We start from the raw sequence: 18,600 nt of genomic DNA, 5'->3' as shown, positions 1-18,600 counted from the left end.
TAACTACGTGTGAATGTGAAACAAGAATATTCACCAGAGGAAGTAATCAGTTTACAAACTACACAGACTAGAATATGTACAGAGTTGCAAAATTATGGTGAGGCATTTCCTGATACTGTGTTTATTGTCTAACAAATTACAGCACGTCCACATCCTCAACTTGCAAGGGTGCAAGAGTCATTTTCTTTAAGGAACCTGTTGGGAAATTCTGACACTGCTTTTGCTTCCTTGGCAGGTGAAGATGCACACTGTGTCCTACATTCATTTCTTCTACCTTGGCCTGTGTTTGCTTACCTTAACCAGTTCTGCTGCTGCTGGCCCAGAAACACTCTGTGGAGCTGAGCTGGTTGATGCTCTTCAGTTCGTGTGTGGAGACAGAGGCTTTTACTTCAGTAAGTCAACCCTTTCTTTCATTCAACCACTAAACTGTGCCATGTAATCCATTGGAGTTTGCACTAAGCGGCTTAGAAATTATCAAAACAGGCTGCCAAGTATGACTGGTATCCTCTATCTCGGAGATGCCCAAGTCTTCAGTGACCATGAAGTCTCAGTAAAGAATAGAGCTGTGCCTGTGTTCAGCCCCTCTGAGTTTCTGACAAATTTTCCTTTTCAGATATGTTTTTAACCACTTTCCAGCTGTTGCTGTTCCACCTGCCATATTGCTGCTTTCTGCTGACCTGCCACTGAAATTAAATGAATGAAAGCACACGGTAGACCCAAGATATTCATGAGGCAGAACTGCACGTACCTGTTATGTCAGACTACTCGTAAACAGTTTAAGTACACATTGTATCATATTAAAAACACACTAAGCTTCAACATCTGGTTTGGAAAAAAGAAAAGCTGGAAGGTAGCAAGCAGAAACTTACCACATCCAAGTATCCACACAATTCATCAGTTAAAGACAGGTGAAGGAAAATTCATGCATGGTGAGATAATGGCGATTAACACCCATACAGACAACAGATACAATTAAGTCTGTAACAATGTAGATATATTAGTACTCGAGTAACTTTTCCCAGCAAGACCTACACTTTGGAAATGAACATCACATTATTTTTCCTTTGCTGTGTTGTGCAAGGCTGGAGTAGTTAGAAAAGTAACTCTTCTCCCTTGGTATCTTTTTACAAGTGCTGTCAAGATCAAGAAATACACAACTTGTAAATAATAGAAATCTATTTCTTATTTTCAGCTATTTGCTAGTCAAATAACATAAAGTTAATGAAACTTTTACCTAGGAATATATTAATTCTGAATTCATTCATTAAAATATTTATTCAAAACGTGAAAGAATTTGTGCTTTTAGAGCCTCTGAAGCTAGTGTTTCTTTTATTAATAACATATACTTGTCCGAAGTTAGCTCTCCTTCAGGGCCTCAGTTACCTCTCCAAACAAGAATATAACTAAGAAAAGGAAATATGGGGTGGTTAGGCTATAAAGACAAGAAATTAACTGAAGGCAGTTTTTCCTATTTATTTTTGTATTTTTTGTGAGGCCTAGCTTTTCTTTTTTAATCTTTTTTTTTTTTTTACACTTTTATAATCATCATTTTATCCTAATAATTCTTGCCTTCTAAGCTATCACTTTTGTTTTTCTGATCTTACCCACCCCATTCCTATTAATTTCTATTAGTGGAGTCATTGCTTTCAATGTTTCTCTCCTTGTTTGCAATAAAAATAGAATTAATGAAATCCAGATTCTCGCACCTTTAATTTACATTAAAACCTGATTTCCTCAACATACAAGCTGCAGACATTTGCACTATCTTCTTGGCACTTTCTATTGAAGTTTACCTTTGAAACTGTGAGCCTTAGTTTCATATATGCAAGGTAATTCACTAAAGAACCCTTCTTTTCTGTATTTAACACTTTAGGTATCGTTAATGAGCATCTACTCCAGGGTGCTGTTTAACTTAGTATTCTGGTGCGAAACACAACATTAAAAATACTGGAATCTCTCATAAAGGAATTTGCATGTTCATTTGAACACCAAATCTGTTACATTTGTCAGCAGCTGAGTTACACTTAAGGGTCTATTTGAGTGCCCTACAAAGACTTTCTCTTCATGGTTGGAAGGAACATAAAGGAAGACTTTCACCTCCCCCTCTTGTTTCTGCACCAGAAAACAATGAGACAATATACTGCATCCTTAGAACAGCATAGCAATCTATTTTATTTTTTTTTACTGTGCATGTGTCTTAGACATTTTCCCAATCATTCTTCTCCTGGAAAATTGTTTGCTGCTTGTTCAGAGAACTATCACACTTGCTTACCACAAGAGTGGCTGTTACTGCCAAGCAATCAGACTTACTGTTACGGTACTCTTTGTGTCCCTCAAGGTAAGAGGACACGTGAAATTCTCATCATCGGCAATAACTCTCTCTGTTTTCAATCTCAGTTATTCTAAGGTTGCACAATCTGTTTCAAATCAGTACATTCCCTGAACTAGATCATCCTTACTTTATAATACCAAGATGGGTTTCTGAAGTTTTAAAGGAGATCTTTACCCTTGCAATCTTGAGGTTTATCTGCTGTCGGTAATGACCTCGTCTCTCAGTTTTCTTTCTTGTTTTCTTATGTTCTGAGTTTTCACTTGAAATCACTGTAACTGTTGACACCATAATGGTCTACCTTGTTTTGTATGAAAGACTATGGAAGGTTTTACCAATGAATGACCACCCTGTTTTACAGAAGTCTTGCACTATTGTATTCAACAGACTGCAATTGCAACATTCAACAGGAATTTTATGAAGTTGATACATGGCCCTTGGATGCTAAGTAGTGTGTGTCCTCTACCTGACTACTTCTGATTCATGAGGCAGCAATTACATCTGTTTTAGCCTTCTCCCCCTTATTTGTTAGTGTTTAGTCTAAAATATAGAACTATAGAAAAGTAAACTCAGTAACATTGGTAAAATGACTTAAGATCCTTATATCAAAGGTACTACAGAATGTATCATACTATTGGAAGTTAAAATTATTGCTCCATTTCATAGAACTTTTTAAGAATGCTGTATCGTTTACAGAAGTAAAAATCCAGTTAACTTTTTTCTTTTGTTGTGAAAAGAATGTCACTTTAAATTGTATTTTAAGCCTTCTATTCCCATACTCTTGTTCCTTTATATAAAGTGTAATCAATGGTAATGTTTGCCTTTAACTTGCACAGGAAATAGCTGTGAGTGATGGTTTTTCTTCCGTCATTCTGTATTTCACTAGAGACTCCAAATATAAAGAATACCTTTTGGTTGAGGTGGAACCCCTGGTTCAGATTCAAGGTCAAAGCTTCTGATTATTCCTTGGGAGTTGTGGGTGGAAATGAAGATAGAAATAATTGAGTTACTTTCTGTTGAAACTCTGTACTCCACAACCACAAGGCTGTATCTATGTCTAGGACTGGAAGAAAAAAAAATCTCCTTTATATAATCTGCTCTGCCCAACTTCCCAGCTATAAAAGGAAATTCTTTACAGCTTCTGAAGAGATGCCCCAGCTGCTTACCACACACAAAGAAAAGTATCGACTTCAAGAGGAAGTCAAATGTGGTTTCCACCACTCCCTTTCTTCATGAGGTAGACCGGCAAGGAATATTTTCTTGAAGTTTTTTTTAGGGGAGGACACTGCACAAATCCTGAAATGGAGCATCTGCTTTTTCCATTGGTCACATTTAACCCCAGCCAGCACTGGCTACTGCTTGGACAGCTTTTTCTCTCCCATGATTCACCAGTGAAGAACAGGTTTTTGCCACCTTTCATCTAGAAACACCTCTCTAGCACAACTTCTGCCACTCAAGTTCTTGTGTGCTAGCTTATGTTAGGAGAAGCCAACACGCAGAGAGCCTGGCCACAGATGCACAAATGGCTACACTTAAACACAACTCTTCTCAATTAATGTTTCCCCAGTCTCAAAAACTCTGGATTCAATAGTCATGAGGCAAAATGGGATGGTTGTTATGTTCATTTGAATTTTAATGCCTAGAAAGGTGTAACATGCCACTACTATTACAGAACAATGCTGAGGGCATAGAATGTCTGAAAAACTGGAAGGACACTTACAGGAAACTTACAGAAGCAGTAGCCCAGTAGGGGGGAAGTTTTGCTTGAAATACTCTAGTCTTATCCCAGGAATGACTGGGAAAATAGTCTAGTCTTATCATTTTATTTTTTTTTACTTCATACAAGCTGAGTTTAATGGATAATCATTCACCCTTGCTCATGTTGTTCCCTGAGGACTATTACTACGATGAGAAAGGAAAGCAAATGTAGTTTGCCCCAAGGAGCAAATGCTATATTCTTTTTTATTTAGTTTCTTCTCCTTTGAAAAGATACCTTTTCCTTTTCCAATAAACTGATACCAGTTTGGCTAACAGCACACGAATGCCAATAAATAGCCTTCTTATTTCTTTAGACGCTTTTGGTCATTCTAAAGCCCAAGTTAGATGGCAATATTTATTTGAAACTATGGCAATCAATTCCATTAGTTCATAACCACCTTTTTTCTGTTAAAAAAACCTGCTTTGGTCTTACCGTGAATCTTCTGAAGCATCACTTGTACAGAAAAGAAAGAGAATATTTCGACACCTGACACAATGGAGTTCCTCTGGTATTCTTCAGAGAATGGAGAATGATGTGTCACATGCTTCCATATGTAAAAAAGTGAATCCCATAAAAGACAGGCTTTTCTGGTATCCACCCTAATGGTCCTTGTGTCAGCTGCTTTGTGGAGAAGCATTACAGACTTTTACTACCTTTTTTTTCCACTAAAACAATCAGAATTGTGTGTTGTCCTTGGGAATATCCCCAGCTGTGTGCAACGTAGGACTATTGGTTTATAATAATCAGAAAATCAGGATAAGACAGTGAGCATGATTTTGGGTAATCAATCAGAGCTGTCACCAGATATACTAAGGTATATAGGGAGGAACTGCTGCCTTAGAGAGGAGGAAATAAAGGGCATAGCAATAGGCAATCATGTTTTGCGTTTTCCATTTCTCTTTAGTTAACAGCTTCTTGTTTACTTCGGGAAGTCTGCTTTTAAGATGTTAATGAAGGTTTCTAGGCCTGTCAAACCTATCAACTTAATTACAAGAGATGGCATGGCATTCAGTTCTCTAACTGCTCCATACCTGGAGGAGCTGTGAGTCATTAGCTCCTCTCTGGGTCCCTGATTGAAAGGAATGTTAATGTTACAAGCCCAGGAGACCCATGCTGAAAAGCTGTGGTGGACACACACAGCCTGTGGTGTCAGTGACAGTCTTACAAATCTTTGCAAAGGAATTCTGGTCATCTTGGCTATGTTCGCACAGAAAGATTTGAGAGAGTTTTTAAGTTCCTTGGTCTGGCTACATGCCCCATTCATGTCTAAATCCTGTATCCATGTAAGAGTTGAGTGTATTCCTCAATCTTTATCCACAGGTTCCTTACTTACAGGAAAGCTAGCCTGGAAAGGAGCTAAGATATGCTTTACCAGACAGGAAGGGTCAGTGCTCAGGGCACCAGGACTATAGGCACAGTTATTGATATACCTCTGCAAGAAAAAAATACAGCTATGGCTTCTGGAATGGTATCACTGAATAGTCAAATAATTGATACGTAAGTTTGGTGTGGGCTCCGTAGCCATTAGTAGTAATCATTGAGGAATTTCTCTGAAAATAAGACAGTCTTTGAAAGAATTTTGTCCTTTTTTTACCACCCTAAGAAAGGTTAGGGAGTGTTCATAAAGGCTAACCTTAGTTTAGTGAAGTTAATCTTCTTAAGTTACCTCTTTAATAACAGAGAGAGTGGTTCTGCCTTTTTTCTCCATGGATCACAGAGTGGGTCTAGGAGGATTTAGCATCTAAAACACACTAAATTTAGACACAGCAAACAGGTCTCCTCTACAGCTAGTTCTCAGGTCACCAAGGATTTCATAATTTTGTGACCTTCTCATTAAGAGGGACTGTAGTAGTAATGATCATTTTAATGAGGTGACTGGAAGCAAACCATTGATCAAGATTTCAGCAGGAAACATCTCTGCAAAAAGTCTCTACTACCAAACCCAAACAAGTACGGTCTCTCCAGAAGTTCAATTTATATGTGTCCTTATTAGCTGTTAGATGTTAGAAATGCTAATGCTTTTTATGATGTTTGCCTTTATCTATGCACTAGATCAAGTTTCAAATTTCATCTCAAATAGCAGAAAGCTGTTATTTGACATTTGATTCCCTAACTGCTATATGTGTATTTAATACATTGTTTAGTCTCATGTTGGATAAAGTCACTCAAAGAAGCACTTGGCAAGATCAGCATTAATTCTTGGCATAGATGACCCTCTTAGTTTTCCACTGAATCTTAAATACCAAGAAAAACCCTTCACTGACTTCAGTTGTGGCGTATGCTTTCTGCAATTGGCCAAAACCTTTGCATATGGACCTTTTCATTTGTTCTGGTATTAATAATGCATTTGCAATATTTGATTAACAGCAACAAGATTCGCAATGCAAATTACTCAGTTTAGCAGAACCACACAGCCTCTTAATTAAAACCTTTTGCATTAACTACTTGAGCATCTAGGGCAATCCATACAGAGTGCTCATTCAAAGAACAAAGTTCATGCAGCCATTTCTCTAGAGCTTATTCAGCACTTTAGCTCTTATGCATGCTTCACACCCCCTCACATAATTGAAAATCAAAGACTTAAGGCCATTTTAATTTCAGAGCTTTGCTAAAAAAGGATGGATCTGAACTTGTTTATTGAACCATACCCAAAGGTCAATATTTCCCTATGATACAACCTTAATTGTTCAAAAATACGACGACAAATGAAAGGGTAACCAACAGTTAAGTCGTTTCTCAGTCTAGAAATCAAGACAAAAGAAATACCACAAATGCATGCTTATTGAAGAATTTATGCTAAATTTATCTCTGGTAATAACCACAGGAACTTCCAAGTCAAAAAGACGAAAAAGCCATTAATTCATACTTTCTTTGTGGTGCATTTAATGCAAAATCACTTCAAGATATAGCCCAAGTACTGAGTCTAATTGTTCAGTAATGACAGGCATATTTCATGTTTGCATCAGTGAATGAGTTTCTGAGAACACGAATTTGAACACATCCATAGCCTTTGGAGTGGCATAACGTATACTGACCAATGGGTCCCTCCAACTTATAGAAAATTTTGCATTGTCACTGTAAATAAAAGTTTAAAAAATTGAAACCAGCTAAATGCCTGTTTCAACCAAGAGGCTATACCTTAGGCACTGGTTAACACATAACTCTCAGAATAATAGGGTAAATTGCTTCTCTTACTATATCGAAGCAAGAAAAGTGAAATGCTAACTTCTTTTCATACTTTTTTAAGTGTTAGACAAATTACATTGGTGAGCTTATCTTGTCAATTTTATCTGAGTAACTCCTAGGTTAGATTTCTTATTGCCTCTCCAGTGTCAGTTCCTGGTAAAATGGTTTGGAATTCCTTTGAAAACTGCTTTAAATTCCTTAGTAAACTTAAATTCCTACAAAATCAAACACAAGACTGAGATACTTGCTGTATTTTCTGACTGAATCCCATGTACAGTCAAATTTAATATGTTTTCAATGTTTTTGCTCTTACAAAACAGAGTTGAATCTGTTTGCTTACTTCATGTTAAATCCTATGCTAGTGAAAACTGGAATAGCTTCCTTTTATCAAAGAAACAATTTAGAACTCATCCCTTTTTTTTTTTCTGAATCTACAGCATATTTACGTATTTCCCATCTTGCTTTTGAAATTCAGCTGTGATCCCAGTTTTCCTATCTATGTAATATAACTGCTCTAGAGCAAGAGAATGCCTCCAGAGAGAAGACACTTCTGCTTCCTTGTGTGCCCATAAAAGTGTGTAAGTAAGGAAAGTGTCCTGTTAAAGCACTTCCATTAGGAAATAGTGGTTCACACCCAAAACTGAAATTATATGGTTTTTTTTTTATGCAGAACTATTTTTTATAGTGTTTATGTCTTTGTGTGTTGGGCAGAAATTTACACAAGGCTGAGTATGCAGAATAAAGAAGGGGTTGGCTCAGACAATTCTGACTCAATCCAGCTCAGTGAACAAAACTGTTTTCTTTCTGAAAACAAATATTCTGGCAATGCTTATTAACTATTTCTATCTCCAAAAAAGTAAGCACTTAAGTAACACCCTCAGCTGCTATAAACAATAACTTCTAAGGAAAGTAAATACTACTGAAAATTGTTTTGAATTCTAAAGAATGTTAATTAACAGCCATATCTTACTAAGGCAACAGATAAAAGCTTAAATTACACACACAAACTCTGTATTCTACAACAAGTCTGTATTCTGAAAAATATTTCTAAATGTATGGCTTATGCAAAGGTAGAAAAAGTGTAAGTGTTGTGGGGAAAATTGTAGAGAATATGTCATTATGGTTGTGGATCTGAAAAGATGAGTACATTCCCAATTAGCTCTGATGGCTGTGTGGTACTGTGTATAATAAAGCCAATTTACAACAGAGGGATTTTTTTCAGACTTGCATTAACTATAACTGAAAGTTTCTTTTAACTCAGCCCCATCAAAATGACTGGATAAGAACTTCTACTATTGTTTTTGTAAGTCTTCAGTGACTACTTTAAGTTACGTGGAAGCTAATAAGGACATCTACTTTAAGTTAACATAGCAGGTTTAAGTTGAATATGTTTCTGTCTTGAAACTTCTGTAGACAAGTAAGATATAATAATTTGTTTCTACTTCCCCTGAATTCCTGAATTACTAGTCAACAGGTCTTCCATGAAAAAACTTAGTTTTTCCTACGTATTTCGAGTTTTATGTTTCTTTCCATTAAAGTTTCCAGCCTTTCACAGACATATTTAGTTTGGCAGGAAGAATCTGGTGACTCATAGACTGAAGAGATTTGAGAGCAAGCTACTGAAAATGTATCTAATTTCTTCTTGTGTAATTTGGGAGCAAGCTACTGATAGTATGTCTAATTTTCCTAGTTTAATCAGATGTATTATTGGCAAATACATGTCCTGAATAAAAGCCATGTTTATTCCTGAAATATATAGCTAAGTTTAAATGCAAAACCACCATATACATTTGCTTTTAGAACAGTTCTGCTTTTTCTAATTGTTTCTGGCATTTTACTCGAAATCAATAGGCAATAAACAAAAACAGAGGTACTATTGAAATAATTTGCATTATGACCCTACTTATATTTTGGAATTCAGTGATATCAAAGTATTCCTTAATGATGGTTTTTGGCGGTTTGGGGTTTTTTTCTTCTTTTTTTCAAGGGAAGATAGAAGTGTAGGAAGAATAGGTGATGTTATTATACCTCCATGATGCATGTAGAGAAGGACAGATATACTAGAAAAGCTCTCATTTGTATTTTATGTTGTTGATTGTATTGTTCCTTTCACCCCTTTTCAGGCAAAGACTTTCAAATTCAGTTCTTTATAGACAGACAATCTCTGACAAACATCATTTTCATTTATCCACATATAGACTGAACCTTCTGAGTGATAAAGACTAAACAGAGCTTGATCCAATATACACAGGGAGATTCTGGTTTAGATTCATTCCATCTACTTTTGGGCACGTAAACAAGGTATCTGAGTTAGGATCCTACTCAAGCTTATTGTATAGAGAGCGAGAGGAGTTAGAAACTTTCAGAGCTCTCTTTAAGTTCTGAGTATCATATAGGAGATACTTCTCCTTCTCCACTAAATTAAGCAAGGAAGCTACGGCAATTGTAGCCTTAAGTTAGTTAAGTCAGTTGAGTAAGGACCCTCCATTAAGAGCCTAAATTTTGGTGGGATGACTCTATTTAAAACCACACAGTGTGGAGATAAGGATGCACTCATATGGACCACATCTCAGATCAAATCAAACCCAAGCTTATTTTAGCTGCCGTGCGATAATACAGTTAAGCAAAGACCCAGAATGTGCCTTATGCAGGTAACCCAGTTAGAGTTGCTCCTTTGGCCTTTAAGAACTCCCAGGCTTTGTTCTTACCAAGTGTGAATCTTGTTCAAGAAAGCACTCCACTATCAGAGAGGAAAAGTAGAAGGGAAAAGCTTATCTATTATCCATCTTAATAGAGTAGATAGCATATACTCTTACATGCCATAATAAGTAACACTCCTTCGTGTTTTATTCCTGTATAATGAGACAAGGTGCACTTACCCATGCATAAATAATGAAGCAATTTTTTCACTGCTGTTCACACGGTTTCATGTCTATTCCTATGAATATACATGGCCCAGCAGTTTTTTAAGAAATTGAGACAATAATAATATTTAAAACCTGGAGTGACATCTAAATAGAAGGCGTCATTAAAGAAGCATTATCTCCATTAGAATGCTCTGCCATAAAGTATCACAGAATGATGCTCAAGTACAGTTTTGAGATACTCATTGATACAACAAGCATGCAGTTTTGAGATCTCAGGCAATCTGAAGGTTTAAAAAATAGCTACTGCTGACCTAATGAGCTCATCTATAAAAGCAGTAATATGACTGAAGTAAGACAGAACCCCACCTGAGGTGTTAGCCATCCAATGAGTTGAATCAACAGCACAAAGTCCCTCTACCTTCCTTGCTTCAGTACCTCCCTTCATCCAAGGCAATACAGAAACAGTACAGAACCACTTCAAAGATAACAGCATTCCATGGTCTTCTCTAAAGTGACCCCTTTGCAGGGAACAGTAATTGCAGTAGTTAAAATTTCCAAACCAGATATGGGGGATAGGAACTGTACTTTAGGTTGTTCAGATCTTGACAAACCTTTTTCAGTAACTGTATTGTTTTGAAGCAGAGTACAGCACTAAAAACCAGAAAGGATTATTTATATTTGCTATGAACAAATATGTATATGATTTAGCTTATTTCAGGCTACTCTTAATATTGTGCATTGTACCATTCTTAGTTAGCCTGGCTTGAGGGAAATGGGGTAGAAATGAGGGTAGTGTTTCCACAGCATTCTCTCACTCGACTGTTATGTATTGACTTCTGCATTTAGAAGTCACGAAGGGTGACCTTGTAAGAGATACTCACATAAACGATTTTCATACGCTTGTAGAATTCCACTGCTATTTCAGGAATTAGATGCAGTAGATTTCATATAGCTATCCCAAGCTATAATAATTTAAAAAATTGGAGTGGTCAAGATAATACGGTCATTCAAAAAATAATAGAAAGATGTTTTTGTAGAATTTGATCCTTATCATTCTTTTTGCAAACAATGGAATGAAATTCTACAACTGCAGCTCTAATGGCATTATGTCAACTATTATAATTTTTGTTACACGGTCATCTTATTTTAGTTTTTGAAAGCAGTAGGAGTTCATGCAGTAAAAAACTACTATTTCCTGTTATCACTAAGATGAAGACTAATAAAATTAGAAGAATTCATAACTGGTAATATTCTTATTTCCTGCTGCTCTTTCAAATAGAAATCTACACTCAGGTATGAAACAGATAAAGCTCAGATCTGTGAAAAAAAGAGTGAATTTCTTTTAATAAATCAGGCTTGAACCCCCCATCAAGAATCAAATAACCTGCACCAGGTTTGAATGCAAAATTATTATCTTGGAAGAATAAAACAGTTGGGAGTGCCCTTTTTGGGTTTTTTAGGATATAATATTACAAAAAAGTGTATATCTGTACTTTCATATGGCAGAGAAGAGACATTGTCAAGGAAAAGCTGATATGTACTATAATAAACATGGGACAAATATGATACGAAAAAAGGGGAAAATAATGATGTTAATAATCCAGGCTGGTCCTGTCCATGAGATTTTTCACTTCATAATCCACAATCAGGAGCCCATGGATACTTACTCAAGGTTATCTGTTAACTTCAATTGGCTCTGGCTCAGTGCACTGAGGATAGCATAAGTGAATTTGAGGAATTCTCTGTGCTCACTAAAGAAAACATTGATCATTGATTTTCCTAGGTCTTTTGGCCATAAGTATGATTGCACCACAAATATTTTCCCTTGACTGGATTCCCACTGTTTTCTAACCAGCCATCTGTTTTTCCTAAGAACTACCAGCTGAACCTCTGATATTTTTCCTCCTGTATTATAAATACAGCAAATAGAGGCTCTTTTGAGCAATCAATAGGTACTACTTGTGCCTGATTTTAAAAAGGTATGTGCACACCAAAATCCTCCTCATTTTCAACATTCATTCGAACCAACCTGAAAGGTTTGTAGTGTAATTTTAAAGTATATCTATCATTAATGGTACAAACTATTAAAAATTATCAATTTTTCCTACATAAGTGTTTGCTGAAGTGTCTAAATTGTGCCTAAATCTACACTAACCTTTCAGAAGTGCTAATCTATTTTCAAAAACTAGTACGAGTCTCATGAAAAGTCAGTGAGACCTTGGAGGCTCCTAAAGGCATGTGACGCAGATTTTCAATGTTTTTTAGGCACTGAAGAGGCAGATGGACACTCAAGAGATTTTTCAAAAGCAGTCATGTATCTAATTTCCACTGAAATCAATGACAGGTGGTCCTAGGCAGTTGGATTTTTTTAAAATCCTTCAAGGAATAGGTCCGTGGTTTTAGTCGCTTCGGTGCCTTTGGAAATATGAGTCAGGGTCCTTAGCTACTTGTCTAAATTTTGCTTATGTACCTTATTGACTACTTGTGAAAAAGCTATCACTATTAAAAACTCTTTAAAATAAGAATTGGCATAGTGACTTGGCTTCCTCTCTGACGTTAAACATACTAATACGCTTAGTATGAAATCTTCTTATTTCTAGCATAAATATGTGAGGCATCAGATGAAAGCTAATAATTTCCCAAGTGAGCTAAAAATAATGAAGGCTGAATTTGAATAAATATTCTAAGAGGCATTCTGGAACAGACAGTGGTTAATAAGTACTGTAAATGCTACCTTTCTACTAAACTCATTTGCAAGATGCCAAAGCCTAAACATGGACCACAAACAATCTGGGATAAAGATCGAACATGAGAAAAATTATAATCATTGCAGGAAGTTGGAGGCAATGAATATTTTACTATTTGCTTTGTCTTAGGATCAGAAAAATGTAATTAAAAAATCTCTCAAACTTCTTTAGGATGTCTTAATTTGGAGTTTCGTGTACTTGTGACTTAGACCTAGTCTCAACTGAAATGAGAGAGCACCTAAATTTACTGCAATAATTCTAAATACATTGTAACGTAAGGAGTAAGAGAATATGCAGGTTTTATTAAAAAATTTAGTTTGTGTAACCACAAGTAATGCAGGAATGTATGAATTAAACACACTTTTTAAACATGTGCTGCCACTCAAACAGAAGAGCTTAATGAAAGAACTGGTGACTTAAGATGTAGTTTTAAGAATCTCTCAAAATCAGGGAATATTAGCCTTCATTTTGGTCACAGGCCAATCAGTTTTATGTTATGATACAGTCCATAACTAAATGACTGGAGCCTTTAACAAAAAATTGTATCTGCAGTTATGCAGGATGCATACTTCTTGGGAGAAGCAAAAAATCATTCAAATATTTATTCTGTCTTCACTATGTGATGGGTGATCTCATGCCCTATTGACTTCCAAAATCCAAACACTGCAGACAATAAGAATTAATATTTTCCTCATAAACTCCTCTAGAGTGCTCATCATAGAAGTATTTGATTGCAGCACTCAGACAAATACATTATACCCTGCAATTTCCCAGGAAATCATCTGTTTCTCTAAGCATTTGTAAGTTGTTGGGTTTTTTTTCCACTAGTAATTGCATATCCAACTGGAGATTGCAAGAATTAATTTTCCAAAGTAATTTTAACATTTCTGCTAGTACATTGTATGTTCAAAACAGAATACAAATGTCAGTGAATTTAACCTAGAGATGCAGTTAAGTAGTACCTTCCCTTTATACATGGCAGACTGGAGCAAAAAGGCAGAAGCATATTTTAAAATATGCAGCTGCAAGTGTGCCACTTGCTCAATAGCAGCTTTAGCATATACCCTCTCCTACCTGAGCTAACAAAGCACTTCTGCCAAGAAAGCTGGAAACAAATGCAATGTAATAGTTCTCTCTTTTTGTTCAACTGTAAGCATCTTTCCAGTGAATCATTAGCCTCTTTCTGCCTTCATTGGAGCGAGAGAAATCGCCTCATCCTTGAGAGCTGCAGAAATTCTAGGGCTGCTGCCGTGCAGGGCAGCAGCAAAGCATTAACCTGGAATAGTTTTTGTTGCCAAGTGGCTGGTGATAAATAGAATTCGGTGGTTCAGAATAATTTAAAATTTTAAATGATTGAAATCTCTTGGTCAAGAGATCTGACTTTAGATGAAAAGGTTAAAAACAATGAAGAGAGAACATAAAAACACTTCTTTTCCTTTACAGCTAGTGAAGGAGCTCATGAAAGGTGGTACAGAAAAGCCCTATATATGTTCACAAAAAGTTCATCAAGTGCTGTGATTGCGTAAACACCTCTCAGAGTTGCATGCTAAACCTTCAGCTGGAATAAGTAATTTCCTTTCTTCAGTAATGACAACATAAATTTGGCTTATCCATTCATGGGTAGTCAGCTGAAACTACCAACTGGACGAGAATTCATTCAAGTGATTTTATGATGTGAGTGTTAGCAGAGACCACCGGTGCATTTCTCAACAGTCACTGTATAAACATAATGTTTTTCACATAGCAAGCTTTGTTGGCAATGGACAGTAAACTACTAAATAAAAAGCCACTTTATCTGTCAATTTGGGGGTTTTCCTGCTTTCCCAATGCTGCATCAGTATTGTACGCAACACTTGGAAAACTGTTTGTTCTGAACAACCTAAACAATAATATTTTGATAAAGTTTTCTTTTTGCCATTTCCCTATAGTCTCAGGAGATGGAGAGATGTCTTGGAACATTAAGACCTAATTTGTATCAGCAGTAGATTGCTTTCTTGCTGAAACAACTATAATCACAGAAAAGTTGTGACTGAAGCAGGCAGTTGAAATCTGAAAGTCCCATTGTTTCTTATTTTGAGCCAGTACAGAAAACCCACCTTTCCTTTGAACCACCTCTACCTCTTCGGTTTGCGTTATATCCTCATACCTTATTGAAAGCAGATTCATAATGCTGTTTTAAAATACTGCTTTGAATTCATTTTAGACACATATAAACTACAGTAATTTAGCTGATGGCTGCTTGATTTCACTGCAGCGAGTGAGAAAGCAAGCAATCCAATGACCCCAAGTTCACTGAGATTGCTGGAAAATAAAAACAAGGGTTTGGAAGGCCACTGCTTCAACACATAAAGAAATATATTGAGTACTTCAAAAGATATAAAATTCTTAGAACTGTTGGACAGGCTTCTGTGTGTGAACATTCCTGTCCAAGTGGCATTGCTAAATACCATGACACCAATCAGAGGGCTGACATCATGTTGTTGTGTAACTCATAACCATAGCAATGTCACTTTAAAAAATGCATTGTATGTGCATTCGGCGGCTTAAAATCTCAACTGTGTCAGATGTTAAATGAAGTACAATTCAGGAGATTTATTTTGAAATGTGAGCTCTTCATATTTTTTTTATACGGGGAAAAGAAAATGTAAAGCTTCTTAAGCCAATGTTAACACTGGAAGCTTGGATTCAGGCAACAGATACAGTAAGAACAGGTTTCATTGCCAATATAAGTCATAGTGATATAATCTGGTAAAAGAGCTAATCCTCATCATTTCAATGGACAACAACAAACATGAGCTTTTGCATTACAAAGGGACCATGATGCACCTAAATGTATACACTCAATAAATAGCATAGTACTCCCAAATTGCTGAGCAAGCGGTTTATGCGTCAGTCCAAGTTAACTTAGTATAGGTTAGGTCTGACAACTACAAGTGATGGAGAACAGCATGTAACAGAAAATGGGAATGTAGTCCGCCTCTCCTTTTCTTCAAAACTAAGCACCCATCCAAAGAATCATTAGCCTCTTTCTGCTCTCACTGGAGCAACAGAAATTGCCTCATTCTTGCGAGATGCAGAAATTCCAGAGCAGCTGCTGTGCAGGGCAGCAGCAAAGCATTGACCAGGAATAGTTCTTGTTGCCAAGTCACTGGTGATAAACAGAATTCAATATTGCCAGGTACTAGTAAAGGGAATGACACGTACCCTTTGCCTCAAGTGACTTGTGATAGGGAGTATCTGGTGTTGTCTGTTACCTGCCGCCCTTTGAGAATATCAGTATATTGGAGCTGTACATCAGAGGCACTATGTTGGACTCATTGTCCCTTTATGTGACCACAGTCATCAGCAGTGGTATAATGTAGCCATTCCCCTCTTGATGATCCACTGACGAGACAACTCACACAGTTTTTATGATGCATAAAAATATGAAATAAAGGCTTATTATACCCCGTAGGCTGCATACTATTCAATGAGTTTTGAATCTATGCTCCAACAAGCTAAGGGATGATATGCCCCATACAACACCATCATCTGGGGTAGACTGAATTACAGCTTCTTTAGCAAAGATAAAAGGACCTGAATTTCTCTGGTAACAAATAACAAGACCACCATCTTTTCTTTCAAGACTTGGCAATATAACTGCTACTTGAAGTGCACAAGAACTCTGTGCAAAGATTACTTCCAGTGTCAAACTCACAGCCACTTGATTTCTTGATATAGAATCATAGAATAGTTTGGGTCGGAAGGGATCTTTAAAGGTCATCTAGTTCTAATCCCCCTGCAATAAGCAGGGACATCTTCAACTAGATCAGGTTGATCAAAGTCCTGTCCAACCTGACCTTGAACATTTCAGGGATGGGGCATCTACCACCTCTCTGGGCAACCTGTACCAGTTTTTCATCACTCTCACTGTAAAAAGCTTCTTCCTTATATCTAACCTAAATCTACCCTCTTTTGGTTTAAAACCATTATGCCATGTTCTATCGCTACAGGCCCTGCTAAAAAATTTGTCCCCATCTTTCTTATAGGCCCCCTTTAAGTACTGAGAGGCCGCTATAAGGTCTCCCTGGAGCCTTCTCTTCTCCAGGCTGAACAACCCCAACTCTCTCAGCCTGTCCTCACAGGAGAGGTGCTCTGGCCCTCTGATCATTCTATGGCCCTCCTCTGGACTCGCTGCAACAGATGCATGTCTTTCTTGTGCTGGGGGCTCCAGATCTGGACACAGTACTCCAGGTGGGGTCTCACCAGAGCCTTTCATCCACCAGTTCCCCCAAGACCTTCTCCTCAGGGCTCCTCTCAATCCCTTCATCCTCCAGCCTGTACTGATACCAGGGATCGCCCTGACCCAAGAGCATACGTGCTGCGTAAGATGATCGTGTTGCTAACCAATTTCTTATATGTACAGAAAATTTGTTTATTAATTTTACACCAGAGAAAGAAATGGTGAGATATTGAAATGCATGAGTCCAGCAGCACACAATTATGGCTAACGCGGTCCCTTTCTGCGCAATCCATGAATCCAGACTTCTGAATACGAGAAGCCTAATTGGTGTAAATTCTCTCTAACCTTTTATATTTCAGAGGACAGACCAAGTGCTTCTGTAGGTAGGCAATGGATAAAGAATAAAGCAGCTGGGAGGGCTATGGCTATTTCTAGTTCTGGGACTAACTAGCTTACATAACCTTGAACAAACCAATTTTATCTGTATTTGTCTTACTTTCACCATGTGTGAAAATGAGGCAATGATGTTTATTCACCTTTTAAATGCTTTTGAAATCCCCCGATTCAGGTAACCATTCAGATCCATCCAAATACTATTTTTTAGAGGCTCATCCATATATAACTCAACCACTGGAAGGGTTAAAGTTTTAAGCAAAATGCCACATTTCAGTAAGGATGATAAATTATAGGTAATAGTCTATCAGACTAAGGAAGACAGTTCAGTAAATACAATAAAAATAGATCTGTTTATATAAGGGATAAAAATTGGCTACTACTTTCAAACTAGAAGTTAATGTATGCCATATTACTGCAGAGAATCCCTCAAGCCATTTTTAAACAATACTATAACGGTTACATAAAACTTAATGGCAAGTTAAGTAGATCACCCCAGCAGGCCCTCTGCTTACTGCAAGTATATGGCACAGAGTTCATAGGTTACTTGAGACTCATTCTCCGAGCCAAAGGAGTCAAACAATAACACTTCTAGGCACTGAAACACTTTTCCTTGGATTTCAGCAGAAGCAGATGTGGGGCTGACTACACGCTGAACAAAAAGAATATTTTGAAAAGAGGATGGCAGCAAAAATATAAGCTCAGCTTGCAGTTTATCTGTAATCATCCTTGCTTTTCACCTTGACACTAGCTTTATAATATTACCCTCTTCATCTGAAGATCAGTGCAAAGCTTCAATGAATCGGAAGCTCATTTCTTCATGTGTGCTTCAGATTCCTCCGCTGAACAAATTGGTGCAGTGTTTCAATCTTCATTTTAGTTTGGGGTGTAAATTCTGAGTCATCATCATTTAATTTTCTCCAAGCTCGTGTTTTCTGTTTTTCTTCCTGGATGTGTCATAACAACTGAATTGTACCACCCCAGTAAAACGGTAAAGCCCATAAGACATCTGCCAGCAACAAAACACTGCGCTCTCACTCTAATTCCCCACACATTCCACTTTTCACACCACTTTCCCTCGCATCCTCTCAGTAAAG

The 18,600-nt window shown here is 37.1% G+C and overlaps 1 protein-coding gene across 2 annotated transcripts in view; it reads left to right on the top strand.

The window, feature by feature from the left end:
* The window catches only part of IGF1 (insulin like growth factor 1), a 93,651-nt gene that overhangs the window by 4,416 nt on the left and 70,635 nt on the right, over nt 1–18,600 (top strand). For both annotated transcript variants that reach the window (XM_054212366.1, XM_054212376.1), the window contains exon 2: nt 236–392. In XM_054212366.1, the coding sequence (XP_054068341.1) occupies nt 236–392 (157 nt within the window). The remainder of the gene's footprint in view (nt 1–235; nt 393–18,600) is intronic.

Source organism: Rissa tridactyla, chromosome 1 (assembly GCF_028500815.1).
Source record: "Rissa tridactyla isolate bRisTri1 chromosome 1, bRisTri1.patW.cur.20221130, whole genome shotgun sequence".
NCBI classification, from domain to species: Eukaryota; Metazoa; Chordata; class Aves; order Charadriiformes; family Laridae; genus Rissa; species Rissa tridactyla.
The sequence above is the reverse complement of the archived record's forward strand: the minus strand, read 5'-3'. Positions and strand labels throughout refer to the sequence as shown.